The 15860-nt window shown below is 52.3% G+C and overlaps 7 protein-coding genes across 7 annotated transcripts; 3 read left to right on the top strand and 4 right to left on the bottom strand.

Annotated features, from left to right (window-relative positions):
* Positions 1–948: 948 nt before the first annotated feature.
* On the top strand, positions 949–1683 carry BU26DRAFT_565150 (uncharacterized protein; the record flags this gene model as incomplete). The annotated part of the gene is made up of 1 exon (XM_033833363.1): positions 949–1683. The coding sequence occupies one exon, from the start codon at positions 949–951 to the stop codon at positions 1681–1683; it is 735 nt and encodes a 244-aa protein (XP_033684509.1).
* A 355-nt stretch (positions 1684–2038) lies between these two features.
* Positions 2039–2656, top strand: BU26DRAFT_565149 (uncharacterized protein; the record flags this gene model as incomplete). Its single annotated transcript, XM_033833362.1, has 1 exon — positions 2039–2656. The coding sequence occupies one exon, from the start codon at positions 2039–2041 to the stop codon at positions 2654–2656; it is 618 nt and encodes a 205-aa protein (XP_033684508.1).
* Positions 2657–3384: 728 nt separating this feature from the next.
* BU26DRAFT_605315 (uncharacterized protein) lies at positions 3385–4080 on the bottom strand (the record flags this gene model as incomplete). Its single annotated transcript, XM_033835584.1, has 1 exon — positions 3385–4080. One exon carries the CDS (start codon positions 4078–4080, stop codon positions 3385–3387), a length of 696 nt encoding a protein of 231 aa, XP_033684507.1.
* A 1068-nt stretch (positions 4081–5148) lies between these two features.
* On the top strand, positions 5149–7439 carry BU26DRAFT_457589 (FAD-binding domain-containing protein). The gene is made up of 3 exons (XM_033824947.1): positions 5149–5534; positions 5591–5791; positions 5844–7439. The coding sequence occupies exons 1-3, from the start codon at positions 5266–5268 to the stop codon at positions 7081–7083; spliced, it is 1710 nt and encodes a 569-aa protein (XP_033684506.1). The 5' UTR covers positions 5149–5265; the 3' UTR covers positions 7084–7439.
* A 103-nt stretch (positions 7440–7542) lies between these two features.
* On the bottom strand, positions 7543–8913 carry BU26DRAFT_551198 (uncharacterized protein; the record flags this gene model as incomplete). Its single annotated transcript, XM_033832090.1, has 2 exons — positions 7543–8741; positions 8811–8913. The coding sequence occupies 2 exons, from the start codon at positions 8911–8913 to the stop codon at positions 7543–7545; spliced, it is 1302 nt and encodes a 433-aa protein (XP_033684505.1).
* Positions 8914–10489: 1576 nt separating this feature from the next.
* On the bottom strand, positions 10490–11706 carry BU26DRAFT_595386 (uncharacterized protein; the record flags this gene model as incomplete). The annotated part of the gene is made up of 1 exon (XM_033834939.1): positions 10490–11706. One exon carries the CDS (start codon positions 11704–11706, stop codon positions 10717–10719), a length of 990 nt encoding a protein of 329 aa, XP_033684504.1. The 3' UTR covers positions 10490–10716.
* Positions 11707–12857: 1151 nt separating this feature from the next.
* BU26DRAFT_595383 (uncharacterized protein) lies at positions 12858–15831 on the bottom strand (the record flags this gene model as incomplete). Its single annotated transcript, XM_033834938.1, has 5 exons — positions 15171–15831; positions 14141–15124; positions 13411–14088; positions 13124–13360; positions 12858–13045 (listed from the first exon to the last, which is right to left on the bottom strand). Exons 1-5 carry the CDS (start codon positions 15364–15366, stop codon positions 12858–12860), a joined length of 2283 nt encoding a protein of 760 aa, XP_033684503.1. The 5' UTR covers positions 15367–15831.
* Between the last annotated feature and the right edge of the window lie 29 nt (positions 15832–15860).

Genomic DNA, 15860 nt, shown 5'->3' with positions numbered 1-15860 from the left:
TTCTTAGCCACGCCCTCGCTTCAACATTCTGCTTTTTGATGACGATGAATAGGAACCATCTTTTGAAAACATTTCTCTAGCAGCTTCCTCGACACCCGCTTCTCATACAAGCCTCATCAGCCTCACCCAAGTCGATCTCGCAAGACAACGACATTCCTCGAATTGCCGACCGGAATCAAACTCGAAATATTCGCATACGTAACGGAACAGCTGCAATATCGCTTTTCGCCAATATAATAATGGGTTCTACCAACTAGCGATAGGAGTATTCTGCATGGCGAACGCCTCCCCATGCCGTCTCCTGAAGCGAGCCGCGAATGGCTCTCTCGGTCACTTGAAGCTCAAGTTCCTGGAAGTGCGCTTTTATGCTGACTGGACGATGCGTAGATGGCTTGACTTCGTACAGCTCGTGCAGAGGCAATAACCTCTCGAGATAGAAGCTGAGGAGCGTCGGCTCGCGGCCTTTTCCCCACGACTTATTCCGGGTGTTTGGCTATGGAATTTACGATGATGGGGACGAAGAGCTCTAGGTCAATGGAGGTTACGGTGCAGAAGGCTTAACTTGAAATATCCCATACTCCTAACACCCCTGCTGGGATCGCACTCTCATTTCCTAGGGTTGAGCCTTCATCTCACCACTTCAGCCTTTCGGTGACGGATCCTCCCACTTAACTTTCAAAAAAGACGAGTACATGCTGTATTTCTGCGATTTCCATTGACATGCACAACCGAATCCTTCACTTTCCATACCTGCATGTTACTTGTGGATAATTCCTATGTCAATTTTCGCACAAATGGATCATGCCACAATTCGAACCGTGAAGCCTACTTCACATCTCTAGCATTAACTTGAGCAACGTTGACGGAATCTTTCGGCATATAAAGACTCTCACTCGCTGTGCATCTCCGTAATCGATTCTAAAAATACTCCCATAACAAGATACAAATATGTCATCATCGTCATCGCTGCCCTTATCACGTTCGAGAACGAACTGGGCCGTCGCCCTGCCTGACGAGATATTGCTCGAAATACTGTGTCACGCCTTTACATTGCCGAAGGGTCTCGACGCCGTCCGATGGCCCGTCATCAAGAGGAGGCTCGTCGACCCACCCCTTCTAGTCGAGGGCATTCGGCACCTGGTTCCGGAAGCACTCTACAAGAGCAACTCAGTTACCATACGATTTGCAACAGCCGAGAGATCCGGAGCGCTCGTCAAGGACGGAGATGCCTGCCGAATCGAGTACCCAAGGCCGGCTTTCCATCACTGGGTGCGCAAACTGGAGATACATTTCAACCTGACTAATCACTCGTATGTACCGAAGCCCGGTCATCCTTGGCCATCTCCACGCGATTTTCAGGTACGTTGGATGAAAAGACTTGCCTCCGGAGCTGTTGGGTTCGAAGGCCTGCGCTCGTTGACGCTCGTGTTTAACGATGTCTATGAAAAGAAAAGGCCTGATTTATGGGGCGACCTCGAGAGCTTATACCAGAAATTTCAGAAAGCAGGCCCTATTGCCTTGGGCGTGGATACGGTTGAGATTACTGTTGAGCGCCATTCGTGCAAACGCGAAGTTTGCTCCATGGATGGACGACTCCAGCAAGATTGGAGGACTCCGTGCTACTGGGTTGCGGTGCTGGAACAGTACTTCATCCATGGAGCAGTGGTCCATACTCCGTATTAATGGTTCACATTGTATAACCGGTTGTCTCTGATGTTCTAGAAACGGGTAGAAGTTTGATTTTGGTCTAGGTTACAGCCGTACTTGGTAATAGTTCTCCTACTGCTCGTCACCAACGCGTTTGCCCTGCCCATGGTGGATTGGGTTGGCAGAAAGATTGTGGACGCTCAAACATGAAAATGCATCTAATTGCCCTTTAAGCAAAGTACGCATTTGTCAACGTCAGAACTTTCGACAATTGGCTAGAGCTGTGATGTAGAGGTCTAGAGTATAATAACCGCTCGTCTTTCTAGTATTGCCTTTGCGAATGCTCCATTACCTCACAACTGCGTTCAAGCATCTGCTCCCAGAGTCCGCCATGATCGAGCCTAAGGAAAACGAAAACAGCTTAGAAAAGCTCCCCGACGAGTTGCGACTCCAGATCCTCGCCGAAGCCCTCAAGTTCCCCAATGGCATTTACTCTGAGCGTTGGCCGTCTCTGCTGGCCGGCAGGGTCGATCGATTTCTCAGAGTGAATCAATTACGGAACCTGACCCCCGAAGCACTGTACAAGCACAACTTGCTCGTCATTCGACCCCATGCCAACCACCTCATGATCAGGTATCCCAGGCTAGTAGTCAACAAACACGTCCGCGACATGCACTTCATTCCATGCCTCATAGACGACCGGGCCATAGTTGGCAAGCGATGGGTTCCTGCTCAGGCTAGATGGCTTCGGAATCTTGCGTTCGGCACTCTATGGTTCCATAATTTGAGGCGCTTTACCATTGTGATCGCAAGGCCAGCGGATGGTATACGAGAGAACTGTTGGTATGCAATCGAAGCCTTCCAGCGTGCGCTTGGTGGTGAGACGTTAAGGTTTCAATGTGCCGAGCTCGAGATTGTGGTTGATGGGCATATTTGCTCTCCACAGTGTAATCGCCATCGGCAGGAATGCAATACCTGGAGTGCGCTCAATGAGAAGCTAACCAACTAGTTCAAGTCAAATCTGGCAGACAGCTAGATTTTATTCCCTATCATGGAAATACATGCAACACGTTGTAGAGTAGTAGCGGTGATACCTCAGGTAGCATCCATTCATAAATCGATACGAATTCTCCGCTTATGGAGCAATTTCGGAAGGCAGTACCATAACTCACATATAACGCTGGCTTCTGTGGCTTTCCGGAACCAAGTACTTCGGATCGGGATAGAAATTTCTCTCCCGGAGGTTGGATCTATCCTGGGAATATCACGTGACCTTTGCACCTTCTCATCAAGGAGTTCCACCAGAGAAGTATAGTTTCAGAGCGAGACTCAATAAGAGGAAAGTGAAGGGTTACATGGTGCTAACTTGAAAGTCGGAACTGGTAAAGCAAACAGGAATAGTACTGCCACCAAGAAGTGTTAACTTTACCGGCAATGCTCAATGCTAGAGGGGCGAACGAAGTATAGAGGGAGGAAAGAGACGGGTTGCCGCTATAAAACGCAGTTTAGGGGCGGTCTATGATCTTTACATCGGCGGCACCCTCGTTGCGCCAATTCAGCCCAGCCCACACCTTCGATGAATGTGCCAAATCGTCAAACCCTCGCAAAAGGTTCCATAATTCTGCCAAACTGACTTAGGGGCATTTTCTCGTTGTAACCCGCGATGACACGGTGCCCCTCAGCGCGTCAAGCACTGCCTGAAGCTCGTCACAACACGATGAGCCAAATTTCCTTTCGCTAGGCCGATCCCTTCGCATCAGTCTCTACCAGCTCTATAACGCTCTCAAGGGCGAGCCGATAGTCCTCCTTGACCTTGAAGTCAATTTTGCCGGCTTTGATTATTATTCGCGCTTGTCGAAGGGCCTCCAGAAAATCTTCCGACAGCTCATACCCAGGTGGAGTTCCGATATCTATTTCGAGGCATAGTTCGAGGTGCGTCAACTGCGCAAAGCCATGGTCTGGATGCGTCAAAAGTCCCAGAACCCAGGCCGCCGGGGAAGATATTAAAAGCTCGTTTGCCGATTTGATATTACGCGGGGGCACAGCTTGACAAGGAAAATAATGAATGCTCGAGATGGTCCAGCGGAATTTCAGGCGCCGGAGATGGCGACAGACGTTAGGCGGTGGCAGTGCATATTGCGAGGTCCAGCGTCCCTCGGTGAAGCGCATGTTGGTCGTGATGCAAAAGGAGTTGTTCTTGTAGAAAGCCTCAAGCACCGCCGACTGCAGTGCTGGAGAGATACGGAGGAAGCGGTTGAGGCGGCCCTTCGTTGAGATTAGGACCCCGAATCGCTTCACGTCGATAGGCCTTGGGGTTTCGAGCGTGAGCGCATCGCCAATGATCTGGAAGAGGATCTCGTTCGGGACGCGCTGGCGTCGGGATGGCTCGGAGGTGGTCTCGCTTCCGTTGGCAAGTCGAGAGTGAAAAGCCATTCGTACGCGCGCTTGAGATGTGAATGAGGTTAAGTAGTAAAGAAGGGAGTCGTTCCCTCGTGCCGCGGTTACTTGTCGGTTGTTGACTGCCGAAGAGCCTTGACGATCTTATGAACGAGTACAGCTCGCGGAGTAGTAGCGAGTCTAGTGAAAGAGATCACCGCATACGTAATAGGTTCCGGCGAGGCACGTCATCGTGAAAGCACGGTGAAAGTACCCATGAGACTGCTGGGCTTTGTGCAACAGGGACGCGGTGAAGCAACTGTGGGGAAAAAGTATTTGTTGACTCGGATATTCCGCACAGGGCAAGCTTTTCATGTGCATATATATGCGGCGAAATGCCTGATCTTCTCCTTAGGCCAGTTCTGGAAGACCGTGGCCTCTCGCAAGACTGAGTCTCTTCGTCTTGAAACGAGTCTTCATTCTGTCTAGCATTAGGCTTTTCCGAGTACCGACCATATTTCGTCGGTCGTCGTAGGCTTCTTCAGCGAACTTGGGGCTGCGGGGCAACGCAACTCTTCGGAATCTCTGAACGCCCTCCATGTCGATTGCACTTTTGCAACTGGTGTGACAAGATAGTGCGATAGAGATACAGGCCATCCGAGAACCGTAGATTCACCGCGCACATGTCACTCTCTAAGTGCACCGATGAGGGCGGCATTCCCGGTACCGCTCGTTCCGGATCGCTACGCTCGCAAATTTGTTACGGCTGCTGGATCCAAATAAGTTTCGTCTCTAGTCGGTCTGTGTAGTGTTTTGTGTTAGGCGCCCGAATTCGATTCCAAAAGAGACGATGAAGACGCTAGCGCCTTTCGGGATTAGCGTTTCCGGCTCAATCCTCCCGCGTCATCCACGCGTGAATCCAGGAATCGCTAACGGGCGCAAATCTCTTCTTAACGAAATGTACGCCCGGCTTACCGCCGTGCTGATTCCTGATGACCATTCGGTAAAGAGCAGGCTAACCGTAATAGGCATGAGCTGTGAACTCTCCTGACCGGAAGAGGTAAAGATCCACCATCTCACGTAATTCCCGAAGTGTCGGGATTGCTGAACGCACAACCGTACTCGCGCGACTTCGGCTTGAGGTTCGAAATTTGCGCATTGCGAATGAGGCTGTAGATATGAGTGTCGTACCTCACGACATCTTTGGTTTCTCATCAGCCTGTGCTTCAGTCATTACCGATCATGAAGGGCTCGTTCTTCTCTTTCACTTCTGCTCTTGTCTGCCTGTGTGCCGGACCGACCGTCTTGCGAGCACAAAGTGCGGACCCAACATGCCGTTATCTGCCTGGCGATGAAGGCTGGCCCAGCGCAGAGGAATGGTCTCAATTGAACGCCAGTGTATCTGGTCGCCTTATCGCCACCATCCCACAAGGCCATGTGTGTCACGACCCGACGTACGATGCGAGTGCATGTGCAGAGCTCGAGCAGATGTGGTCTTTGCCGCAATCCCAGTATACCCATCTCATCCACAATTCTATGCCACAAACTGTACTAACTTCTACGCCAGCTTCGACGACCCGTCGGGCTTCATGTCCGCATACCATCAGAACGCGAGCTGCGATCCGTATACGCCTCGGAACACGACTTGCAGGCAGGGAAATTACGTCGAGTATGCGATTGAGGTGCTGGAAGCGGAGGACGTGATTGCAGGATTGAAGTTTGCGCAGGAAAAGAATGTGAGGCTGGTAGTTAAGAATACTGGTCATGAGTATGTCGTACCCCGTCTCCCAGCCGTCGTTCTCGGTCTAATCGCAGCGCAGCTACTTGGGCAAGTCCACCGGTAAAGGAGCGCTTAGCCTGTGGATGCACAACCTCAAGTCCATCTCTTTCTCTAATTACACCAGCGAACCGTACACCGGCCCCGCAGTGAAGATGGGCGCCGGCGTGCAAGCCTTCGAATTGTATGAAGCAGCCGACAAGATGGGCCTGCAAGCTCTAGGCGGCGAATGCATTACTGTAGGTGTTGCAGGCGGATACACGCAAGGCGGTGGCCATTCGTTCCTGGGTGGAAAACACGGCATGGGCGCCGACCAAACCCTGGAATGGGAAGTCGTCACCGCAAACGGGACGCTCGTGACCGCCACTCCCACCCAGAATTCAGACCTCTACTGGGCACTGAGTGGCGGTGGAGGCGGCACCTACGGTGTGGTTGTCTCCTTAACCGCGAAAGCGTATCTAGATAGCATCGTCGGAGGCGCAAGCCTCGCCTTTACGGACCCAACTATCGATCCTGACACGCTCTGGGACACCATAGCATTCTTTCTTGAGACTGGACTCCCTGCAATTACCGACGCCGGCGCGCATGTCCAGTGGTATGTTGCCGGTCCAGTCTTCGGGGTCACGGTGGCCACCATTCCGGGCGCAACAGAGGACGACATGCGCGAAGCCTTCGCCCCGTTCACGGAGTACCTCGACAGCCACTCGATTGCGTACCAAATGAACGTGACGTTGTTCCCCTCCTTCCTCCAGCACGCAGACCACTACAGCGGCCCTCTCCCCTATGGCACGATACCAGCAGCCCAACTCCAAGGCGGTATTTTCTTCCCGCGCAGTGGTGTCGCCTCCAACGGCACCGCCCTCATCTCCATCCTCCGCAACGTCACAACTTCCACAAACTTCTACATCGCGCCCTACGCCCTGGATGTCTCCCGCGCACCTTCTTCCCCTAACGCCGTCAACCCCGCCTGGCGCGGTGCACTAGCCTACTTCATGGTCATACAGTTCTGGAACTACACCGTCCCTGTTAGCGTTATGCATGAGCAGGAGCGTATACTCACCGAGGAGATTATGCCACCGTTGCAGGAGCTGGGGAGCGGTGCGTATATGAACGAGGCAGACGTCCACAATCCGAGGTGGAGGGAAGAGTTCTATGGGACAAACTTTGGGAAATTGACGGAGATTAAGAAGAAGTGGGATCCGCAGGATTTATTTTATGCGACGACGGCTGTGGGGAGTGATGCATGGAAAGTGGGAGGAGATGGGAGATTGTGTAGGGCTTGAGAGGGTGCGAAGCCGAGTGGTTCAGTACGTGTTCAAATTCTCTAATATATCCTGGAAATTTGAAGGGAAACGACCGAGAGGTGCATGGATCGCGAATAGTACGAAAGTAAGAGCTTCATATGTTTTATACGCATGACTGACTACAGGACAAGGGGCAGGAAGTGTAATGACCGTGAAAAGATAAAATACAAGGGGAATGGATAGCCGCGAGAAAGTGGCCAATTCGATCAAAGTTGAAAAAGCAAGCAATAGAGAAGAGAAAACCCATATCCGTCTCGCCGCATTTACTTGTAAGGGAGATGGCCGAGTTCTCCCCTATCGTGGGAGCGGGCTTTGTAATGTGGACGAAGCAAGCCCAGAAGCTCTTAGTAAAGGCCTTGCTCCCTCCAGAGCAGATATGTCGTTAAATGTGGTGCCGTAGAGTTGAAGGATGGATGTTGCCGATCGTAGGCGTGACGCTTATTGGACGGTCATAACCCAATAGCTAATCCAGTAATCCAGTTCAAGCTCGCGCTCGCGCTGAGCATCCGCAAAGAGCTTGCGGATAGCTACCATGTTCTCCGGTACTTGGATTCCGTCCAGGATGGCTCCACGGTCGAGCATGATCTTGACGATGGAGGCCTCGTTTAGGTCAACAGCCACTTGAAGGGCTGGATAATGTTTTCCTTCGAATGAAACACCGTTGACGTTAGCTCCCGCATCCAGAACTGTCGTGACCACGCTTTCATCCCCCAACCTTATCGCAGCGGCCAAGGGAGAAAAGAGTAGGAATGCCTGGTCCGGATGCATACGACTCGTTCCCAATAGCATGGCAACCACATCCGCATTCTTCAGCTCACACGCGGCCTCGAATGTCTTGACTAGGACTTTTGGTTTGCTTCGTATCGTGATCCTCAAGATGCGGTCGACGAATTGAGCGTTTCCTGAATCCACCGCTGTCCGCAGCCATCGGTTGTAGAAGCTCTTGTCCGGGTGACCGTGATGAGTTTTGTACATGGCCAAGAGTTGATCGAGGATATCAGTGCGTCCAGACTTTATGGTAGTGTTAATGATATATGCCAATTTACCATCCCAGAATCTGTCGAGGAGGAACGCGTAGTTCGAAGTAGTCTCCTTCTTGGCACGCTGAAGATAGTCGGAGATGACAGTAATAACGTTGCCATGGCCCATAAGTGCTGCATTGGCAAGAGGATTTCCGAAGGTAGGCGATTCCGAAGTCTGTGTGAACCGTGGAAGGAGTCTTCGAACAATGTCATGCTCTCCAATTGCCGCGAATGCGGCAATATCTTCCTCAAAATCCAAGTCTCGCTGCAGAGAAATTCCAAGGCTGAGAGACCGGTCATTGTCCCCGTCCATCCCAATTATGGCGAAGACCGCTGAGAATCCCCACTCGCGCAGGACAGCTTTGCACAGCGTTTCTGTGTAGTGCTGTTTCTGAGAATCGGCCTGGTCACCAACGTCGAGGATGTTGGTCAGATTACCCACCATGCCTTTGACCTTCTCTGGCAATGCGTTCTCCGCGTCTAGAAGCTTCTTAGTTCGGTTGGATAGATATAGCGGGAGTTCTTCTGCGAGCACGCGACGGCTACGGCTGTCTCGGAAGGCGTCCTTGGGTTGATTGGCGAAGATGTCGTGCTTGATCTCAGCCGCGAAGGTGCCTGTTATTGTTAGTAGCGAGCGGATCAAGGAAATTGTGGTATTCCACGACGGATTAAACGAGGACTCACGGCAAACACCACGCAGCTTCCACGCCTCAGACACCCCAGCCTGCGACACCAATGCGTGCACGATTCCCTGGAATATTTCTGGGGGGGAATCGAGCAAAAGCATCTTGCTGCTCGTGAACGTTCGAATTGATAGCCTAGCTTCGTTGAGTGCGTAGCAGGGCCTGTTGGTTAGTTAGCGGATGTTTTGGCACAAGGGTAGCCTAGAGCTTACCGAGTTTCTCTTTATGGAGATATCCCTGTGAGTGTTCTCAGGAGTCGTTGCGCACTGCGCCGCCTGTTTCTGGTTTGCGTTAGCAAATTCTGAGCGTAGTTGTAGAGAACAGGAGACGTAGGGGACGAAGAGAAAAGGTTTTTATAAGCCAGCGCAAGTCGAGGTGAAGGCGAAAAGCTAACAACGCTAGTGCCAAATCTAGTAAGGAACCGTGCAAAGTCGCGGCCGAAGTCGAAGTGAAGGACTAGGCGGTGTAGCAAGATCCTAGGCATCGACCTTGGGCGGGGAAGGTGCGGCATTTCGTGTGGGCCAATGCAGAAAGAAATTGCATCCGAAAACATTAAGAAAGTCATGTAGCAGTTTCTACATTTGACCGGGGTGGTGTGATTGGTTAAGCAGGAAGTCTGCAAGATAGGTGGGTACTAGTCCGCGGTATTCGCAGCAATTGCGCGAAGAAACCAGAAACCGATTTGATCTGAGAATGTGTGGGTTGATTCAATAAGACGTCTCTGAGGACCATATGTGCGAATATTCCTATTGTTGTCGACGTCAGAGGGAGTATCTTCAATGTGCGATTGTGGGTCAAACTGCAGGAACTTACGACAGACAGCGCGCAAGTTCTATACGCTGACGATGCCCACGCCTGAAACTAACTGATGAATGATCTGCTCGAAGATCTCCGGGTGGAATCCGGCAAGCAGCATCTTGTTTCCTGTTAGATCTTTAACCTTTCACGACGCAAGCTTGAGTATGGTTCTGCTTCAAAATCAGCGACCGCTTCGTCCGTCTGTCCGTCTGTAGTAACCAGGCAATTTGAATGACAGGAAAACCTTGTCGACCGCAGAGGCTGTCAGATGCCTCCGACAAGGTGTTGGTGAGCTTAAAGTTGCGTTCGACGATGGATCCGCCGTCCTTGGTGGCTTCTTTTGCGGTCTACGAAAAGGTGATGGTGCGAGGCCAAGCAAGGGGCCGGACCTGCGAGAGCACCGTCCTTTGGCTCTGAAGCCGCCCCTAAATTGCGTGTCTCAATCTGGAGACGTAGATGCAGCTCCTTGAACCAGGTGTGCCTACAGTTGTTCTAGGGAAAAAAGGCCAGTCTTCTATTGAAAGAGGGAGGAGTAGAAGGAACAAGTGGGTTGTAATATGAGTTGGGACGTAACGGTGAGGTTGAGTTGAGTGCGGTACCCCAGACAGTCCAGTCTGGTCAGCATCCTTGAAGGAGATACCTAGGTACCGTGGGCGAATCTCCATGGTGAGGGGAAGGAGAACCGGTAGACTAGCAAGCGATAGTCCACGAGAACGCTGCGACACCGTTACAACGAATGCATGCGGATATCTTTCGAGCCCTAAGAAGCTTGAGTTCCTGTGGGGAAGGTTGCCATCGGAGTCCCTTGTCTCTTCCACGCCCTCCTTGCAGCGATGCGTCTAGGTTGATGGCTTGCCGGGATATCCTAACTCTTTCATATGAGCGCTATGATGAGTCGCATATGGGCTCTCCCGCGAGACTCCAGTAACACAATCCAGACCAGACGCCTATAAGATGGCTCATGTAGCCACAAATTCCACGCGCTGAACTGAAAGAACAGTCACGGTCCTAGCGTATCTGGCGCCAGACCTCCCCATATCGCATCAAAAGCCCATTCGCTATACTCCGAAAATTGCCTGGTCTGAAATATATCAAGAGAAGAGTCCCCTTTACACCACATTGTAAGGGCAGCGCTTCCCCCGGGTGCGCTCAAAGTACCGCGCCTCCTCCCGCGTAACCGTCTTCTTCCCAGAGCGGATCTTGTCCTGAAGTGACCGGTTCAGCTCGGCGTCCTTCTTATTGCGCTCCGCCCACAGCGCCTGCTCCTTCTGCTTTTTCTCTCGATACTCGTCCTCCAGCTTCTTACGGCGGGCTTCAATCTCGGCTTTGAGCTTGGCTTGCTCCGCCGCCTTTCGAGCCTGCTCCTGCTTCTTTTGGCGGTCCTCTTCCTCACGGCGAGCCTCCTCCTCCTTGCGCTGTGCGATGAGGAGCGCCTCGCGCTCGGCGCGGGCCGCAGCACGCTCAGCCTTGTCCTTCTCCTTCAGCTTCTTCTTCTTGAACTCCTTGTTGGCCTGTCGGACTGTGTTGTCGAGCATCGGGTTCTGCTTGATATAGGCACGCAGGGCATCGGGGTTCATGATCTGGCCATCACGGAGGTAGGCGGCGAGACGCTCGGAGACGAGGCGCAAGAACGGGTCTTTCGGGTCCATGGCAAGGCCCACGACGAGATCGACATCGGCGGCGCTGAAGGGCTTGTTGTAGAATTTCCACCAGTAGTGCCTATGGATGTGGTCGATGTACTTTTCCATGCCGAGAAGACGACCAGCGCGGCAGATGCGGAGATCGTCAGCCATGTCTTTCTTCGGCCGGAGGTGGAACGTCTCTTCCGAATCGACAACGGCAAGTAGCCAGCATCCGACAGAGATGATACCGTCAACACCGGTGTCGGGAGGAAGATGGATCTCGCCGGACGATGTGATCAGGCGCGGCTCGGTAGTGGCGGCTAAGAAGAGGGCGCGCGGCAGCTCCATAATGAAAGTGTTGTCATCGAAGATTTTGACCTTCGGCCCAGCTTTCAGAGCTTGACGTTCAACATACGGCAATTCGCGGATATCGGCAACGTACTGCTCCGAAAAGTCGGCTGTCTTGGGAGGCACCATCTTGTTCAAGCGGAAGCGAGCCTTTTGAGACAGCAGGTGTGGAGTCGAGGCCGTGGTTGTGTTATGATGGGTCTTATTTGCGAGAGACGAACCTTATATCGGCGGGTGGCGACGGCGATTATATTCGTGGGGTGCACGGCGCTCTTTCTGAGGGAGTGAATGACTAGCACCGCGAATGTCAGTTGGAGGGAAAATGTTACGCCGTAGCGGTATGGCAGCTCTAAGCAAAACTGCTCGAGGGCGAGAACTGTCTGCGCAAGAAGAACGTCAACACACATGCACGCCATCGCGCCTTATCATCGAAAAGAGCTCGGCCAACTGATCTGAACAGCGGTGAGCAGCTGTTGCTTCGGCCAAGACATCAACGTCATCAACTTCCTGTTCCTCGAACTCGACGAGTTCCTTGTAGAACACCTGGAAGATCGCCACCGTTGGAGGCTTGTGAGTGAGGGCGAGTAGTCTCATCGCGCAAAGCGAATAGTAACAAAGTTCATGTATGGTACGTGGACAAGAAGAGCCCGGCGCGATTTTGCTATGGCAGAGATATGCGAGCTAGGTAATTACACGTGCATTGTTAAGGATACCGAGGACGACCCACACGCGATGCCGCACGAGACGGCAGATAGCAAACGGGAAAGAGGAAAGCTGCATCAATTTACGAGAGTACTAAAACCCGACGGCAAGGTCCGTATACAAAAGAGTTCTAGCTTCCAATCGCGACCCCACATGTGTGCGTTCCATTGACGGATATGTAGAACAAAGACGCAATGATTACATTCGCATTCCGACTCGCGCTCGCCCACTTCGCTCAAGGCCAGTTGAAGTCGTTCATGCACCAGGTATCGAGATTCGTGCCCTTAGCCATGGCGTCGATTGCCTCTTCTGTAGCCGAGTCGAAATAACCTTTGTAGTCGTCCATCTTGGTCAGCCCATCAGCATAAGTCTGGAGTTTCTTCCTAGTGTTGGTAAAGCCTTTCTTGTACATCTGGTCGAACCACGTCTGGTGCTCTTCTTGCCAGGTCGTGAATTCGGTGGGCTTTGTGCGGCCGTCCCAAATCTTGCTCCCGGGTTTGTCCATTTCTGTGCTATAGAAATGTCAGCCAGCTGAAGAAAAAAGCGACAAGGTAAACGTGTAAAGTAAGAGAGCGCACTTACAAGATGCCATTGACTCCGGGAAAGGGACCGCTCTTGAGAGTATATCCGACGATGGACCACCTCATGCGGTCCTTCGTCTTCTCATGCATCAGGTATCTGCAGGAGTTGACAACGCGGCGAATCCTACACAGCCTGACATCCTTGCTGGGGGAATCTTCCGCCTTACTATCGATCTGCACAATGTCTTCCGCGAGAATCTAACCTCTGCGCATCAGCAAGCCGATTATAGCAAGGCAAATGCAATGCATAGGAAGAGGGCCACCACTTACACGGTGCTTAAGCTGGTTCTCCTTCTTGGTGAAAAGAGTCATGGTCTTGTTGACAGTGTATGTTCTGCCGAGCTGATTCATCAGCTGGTCCATCCAGCCCCCGCCCTCCTTGAGCTTGAAGATGCCAGCCAGAGCGGCACACCCTTCCTTCTCGCCCTGCGCTTTGAAATGGGTCTCGTAGAGATGATCAAGGAACGATTTGATGAAGTCGCCTTCGTAGACATGCTCCGCTGCTATTATGAGCTCCTTTTCAAAGAGGGGCTTAAAGGAGTTTACTTACCATCCCAGAGGTCGCCGACCTTGGCGGGAGCCTGGGGTGCTGGGACACTTGATGGGCTGACACCCCATTTACCTACATCACAGTTGTGCCAATCGCTGTCATCGCAGTCATAAGAGCCTGGCTCCATGACTGGGACATCGGCTTTCCCGCTGGCTACATTTTTAGCCAGGTTGCCTGGCCCAGGATACGGCCTCATCTGAATCGGATACTGCCGCTTGCAGTTCTCACCCTCACATTTGTCGCATTCCATAAAGTACGGGTCTTTGACGTTGCGCTTGCGTATGCTAAGTCCAGTAGGGTAAGGGGTGGCGTAAGGGTCCTCGTCAAATGAGTCGTTGTCGTTGGGCGAGTCGATTTCATTGTAGAACCAGTCCGCATCGTCAGTTTGGGGAACGGCAGCGCAGGACGAATCGCTGTCTCCGCCCATACCTATACAAAGGGTAGGAAAGTCATAGAGGTGATCGTTTTCGTACAGGTCGACCTCGAAGAGAACTTTGCGGTTCCCATCGACCTCTGCCCACCCCTCCAGCTCGAGCTCACAACCAAGGGAGACATCCAGGGAGACGCCGAAAGTATCGCCACCGGTCGAGCAAAAGCCCTCCGCGTTATAGCCACCAGTGGCAGCAATAATGAGCTTCGGGAACTGAAGATTCACGTCCACGTTGACACCGTTCTCATCTGTCATAGGGTCAGCACCGTATAGCATGTGACACGTGCCGTCAAGACTTACCGAGAACTTCAATGCTAACAGCTACTGCGAGCTTAGTGTAAAGGGATGCACCGGCAGTGATCTCGGCTTGTATCTCGAGTGGCTTAGTCTCGAATGTCGGAATCCAGCCATGGACATCGAGCTTCTTCTTGCCAAAGAGGTCGACCTTCGCTAGGGAGTCGTCCGGGATCTTTGCTGCCACACCGGTGGTAACGGTTGCTGATCCTTGGATACTGTCGAGCGAGTACCCTGCAATGACCTTGGCGTTCGGACCGAACGTCAACACGCCGGGGATGGTCCAGCCATAGGGCAAAGGGATAGTGAGGAGATCAAACTCCTCTTTGTTATTGGTGAATTTGTAGATGCCTTCAAAAGCGACCTCAAGATTGAGAGCAGCTTGAAGACCCACTGGAGTAGCGCTGACCATAAATTTGTCGATACCACCGAAAGCGCTGCCCTCGATGTGGCCAGCAAACACAAGCTGGCCTGACGTACCGCAGTCGACGCAGCTCACTCCGAAAGAAGCTTTTGTGTTACCTGAAGTCCAGTTCTTGGCAATGATCTTGCTGGGAAACGTTGAAGCGAGGTCAAGGGTAAATGCTTTGTCGAGGTTGAAGTCCAGGAGCCGCTTGCGTCCAGTCTGCACTTCCCCAAAGTCCATGGCGTAGGAGCGGGTTATGTTCTTCCAGGTCTTCTTCTCAGCCTCCATGAAGACTTTCAGTGTAGACGGATCGAAACGAACGGTGCTGACGAGCCATGGGTTCGGCGACCAGTCCCTACCGCACTTGATGTGATCCGCGATCATGACGAAAGAGCGCATGCCGTTGAAGTTGACCCAGTCCCATTGCTTCTTCGCGGCCTGGAAGCTGATGTTGTGACGGAACTGCACCATCATGTTCTCGGTGCAATTCACGGTCTTGAGCTCCCAGCCAAACTTGGCCATGTCGAGGATGAGCCGGTCCTGTCCAGTCCAGAGGACCATGGACACAATCTTCGGATGCGTATCTAGGCTCATTAGTTGGCCATCTCGTACGTGGTGAATCATGCACACCATTGGGAGGGCTAGTCCAAAGCATTTGCTCGTGGTCCATCAAGGTGACGTTGGCAGCCTCAGTAGCTTCATCCCGCTTACGGATGGATTGGTCCCAGAGATGACGAGGGAGTGGGACCAGCTCGACTAGGTCACCAGAGGCAGCGACAAGCTGCAGGAGCCATAGAACGGCAAAGGAGAGGCATATGCCTTTCATGGCCGGTTAATAATGCACAGTGGAGTATTCTTCTTAGAACGAATGATCACTTCCAGGCCAATTGGACGCTGCAGGTCCCGTAGGAAGAGGGAAGCATCGAAGTGGATCATAGCCGGTTTATACTGCTATAGATGGCGGCTCCAACCGAGGCTGATGGAGTTCACTGTGGCATGGCGAGATCAAAAAACATGCCTCTGACCAGAGATGAAGGCAGAGCTGACATCTGGAGAGCCCGAGAGCATGGTGATGCCTTGGAATAGAGGCTATTACATGCAGCATAGATGAAAGTACCCTTGGTGTACGAGATTTCGAACAAGCCTGAGGCATGGAGATCCAGGAACTGCTTGCTTGGGAGGATCGAGGTCGCCGGCGAAGCGGAGGATGGAAGCGACGAGATTGGCAAACGTCCGTGCTAATCTTGGAGACGGTTCTACCGCAGAGCTCTCGACCTTCGTATAGATCCACGAGGCCATAGGTTCGCAATATCGGAGTGC

The sequence above is a fragment of the Trematosphaeria pertusa genome, assembly GCF_010094035.1.
Source record: "Trematosphaeria pertusa strain CBS 122368 unplaced genomic scaffold BU26scaffold_7, whole genome shotgun sequence".
NCBI classification, from domain to species: Eukaryota; Fungi; Ascomycota; class Dothideomycetes; order Pleosporales; family Trematosphaeriaceae; genus Trematosphaeria; species Trematosphaeria pertusa.
The sequence above is the reverse complement of the archived record's forward strand: the minus strand, read 5'-3'. Positions and strand labels throughout refer to the sequence as shown.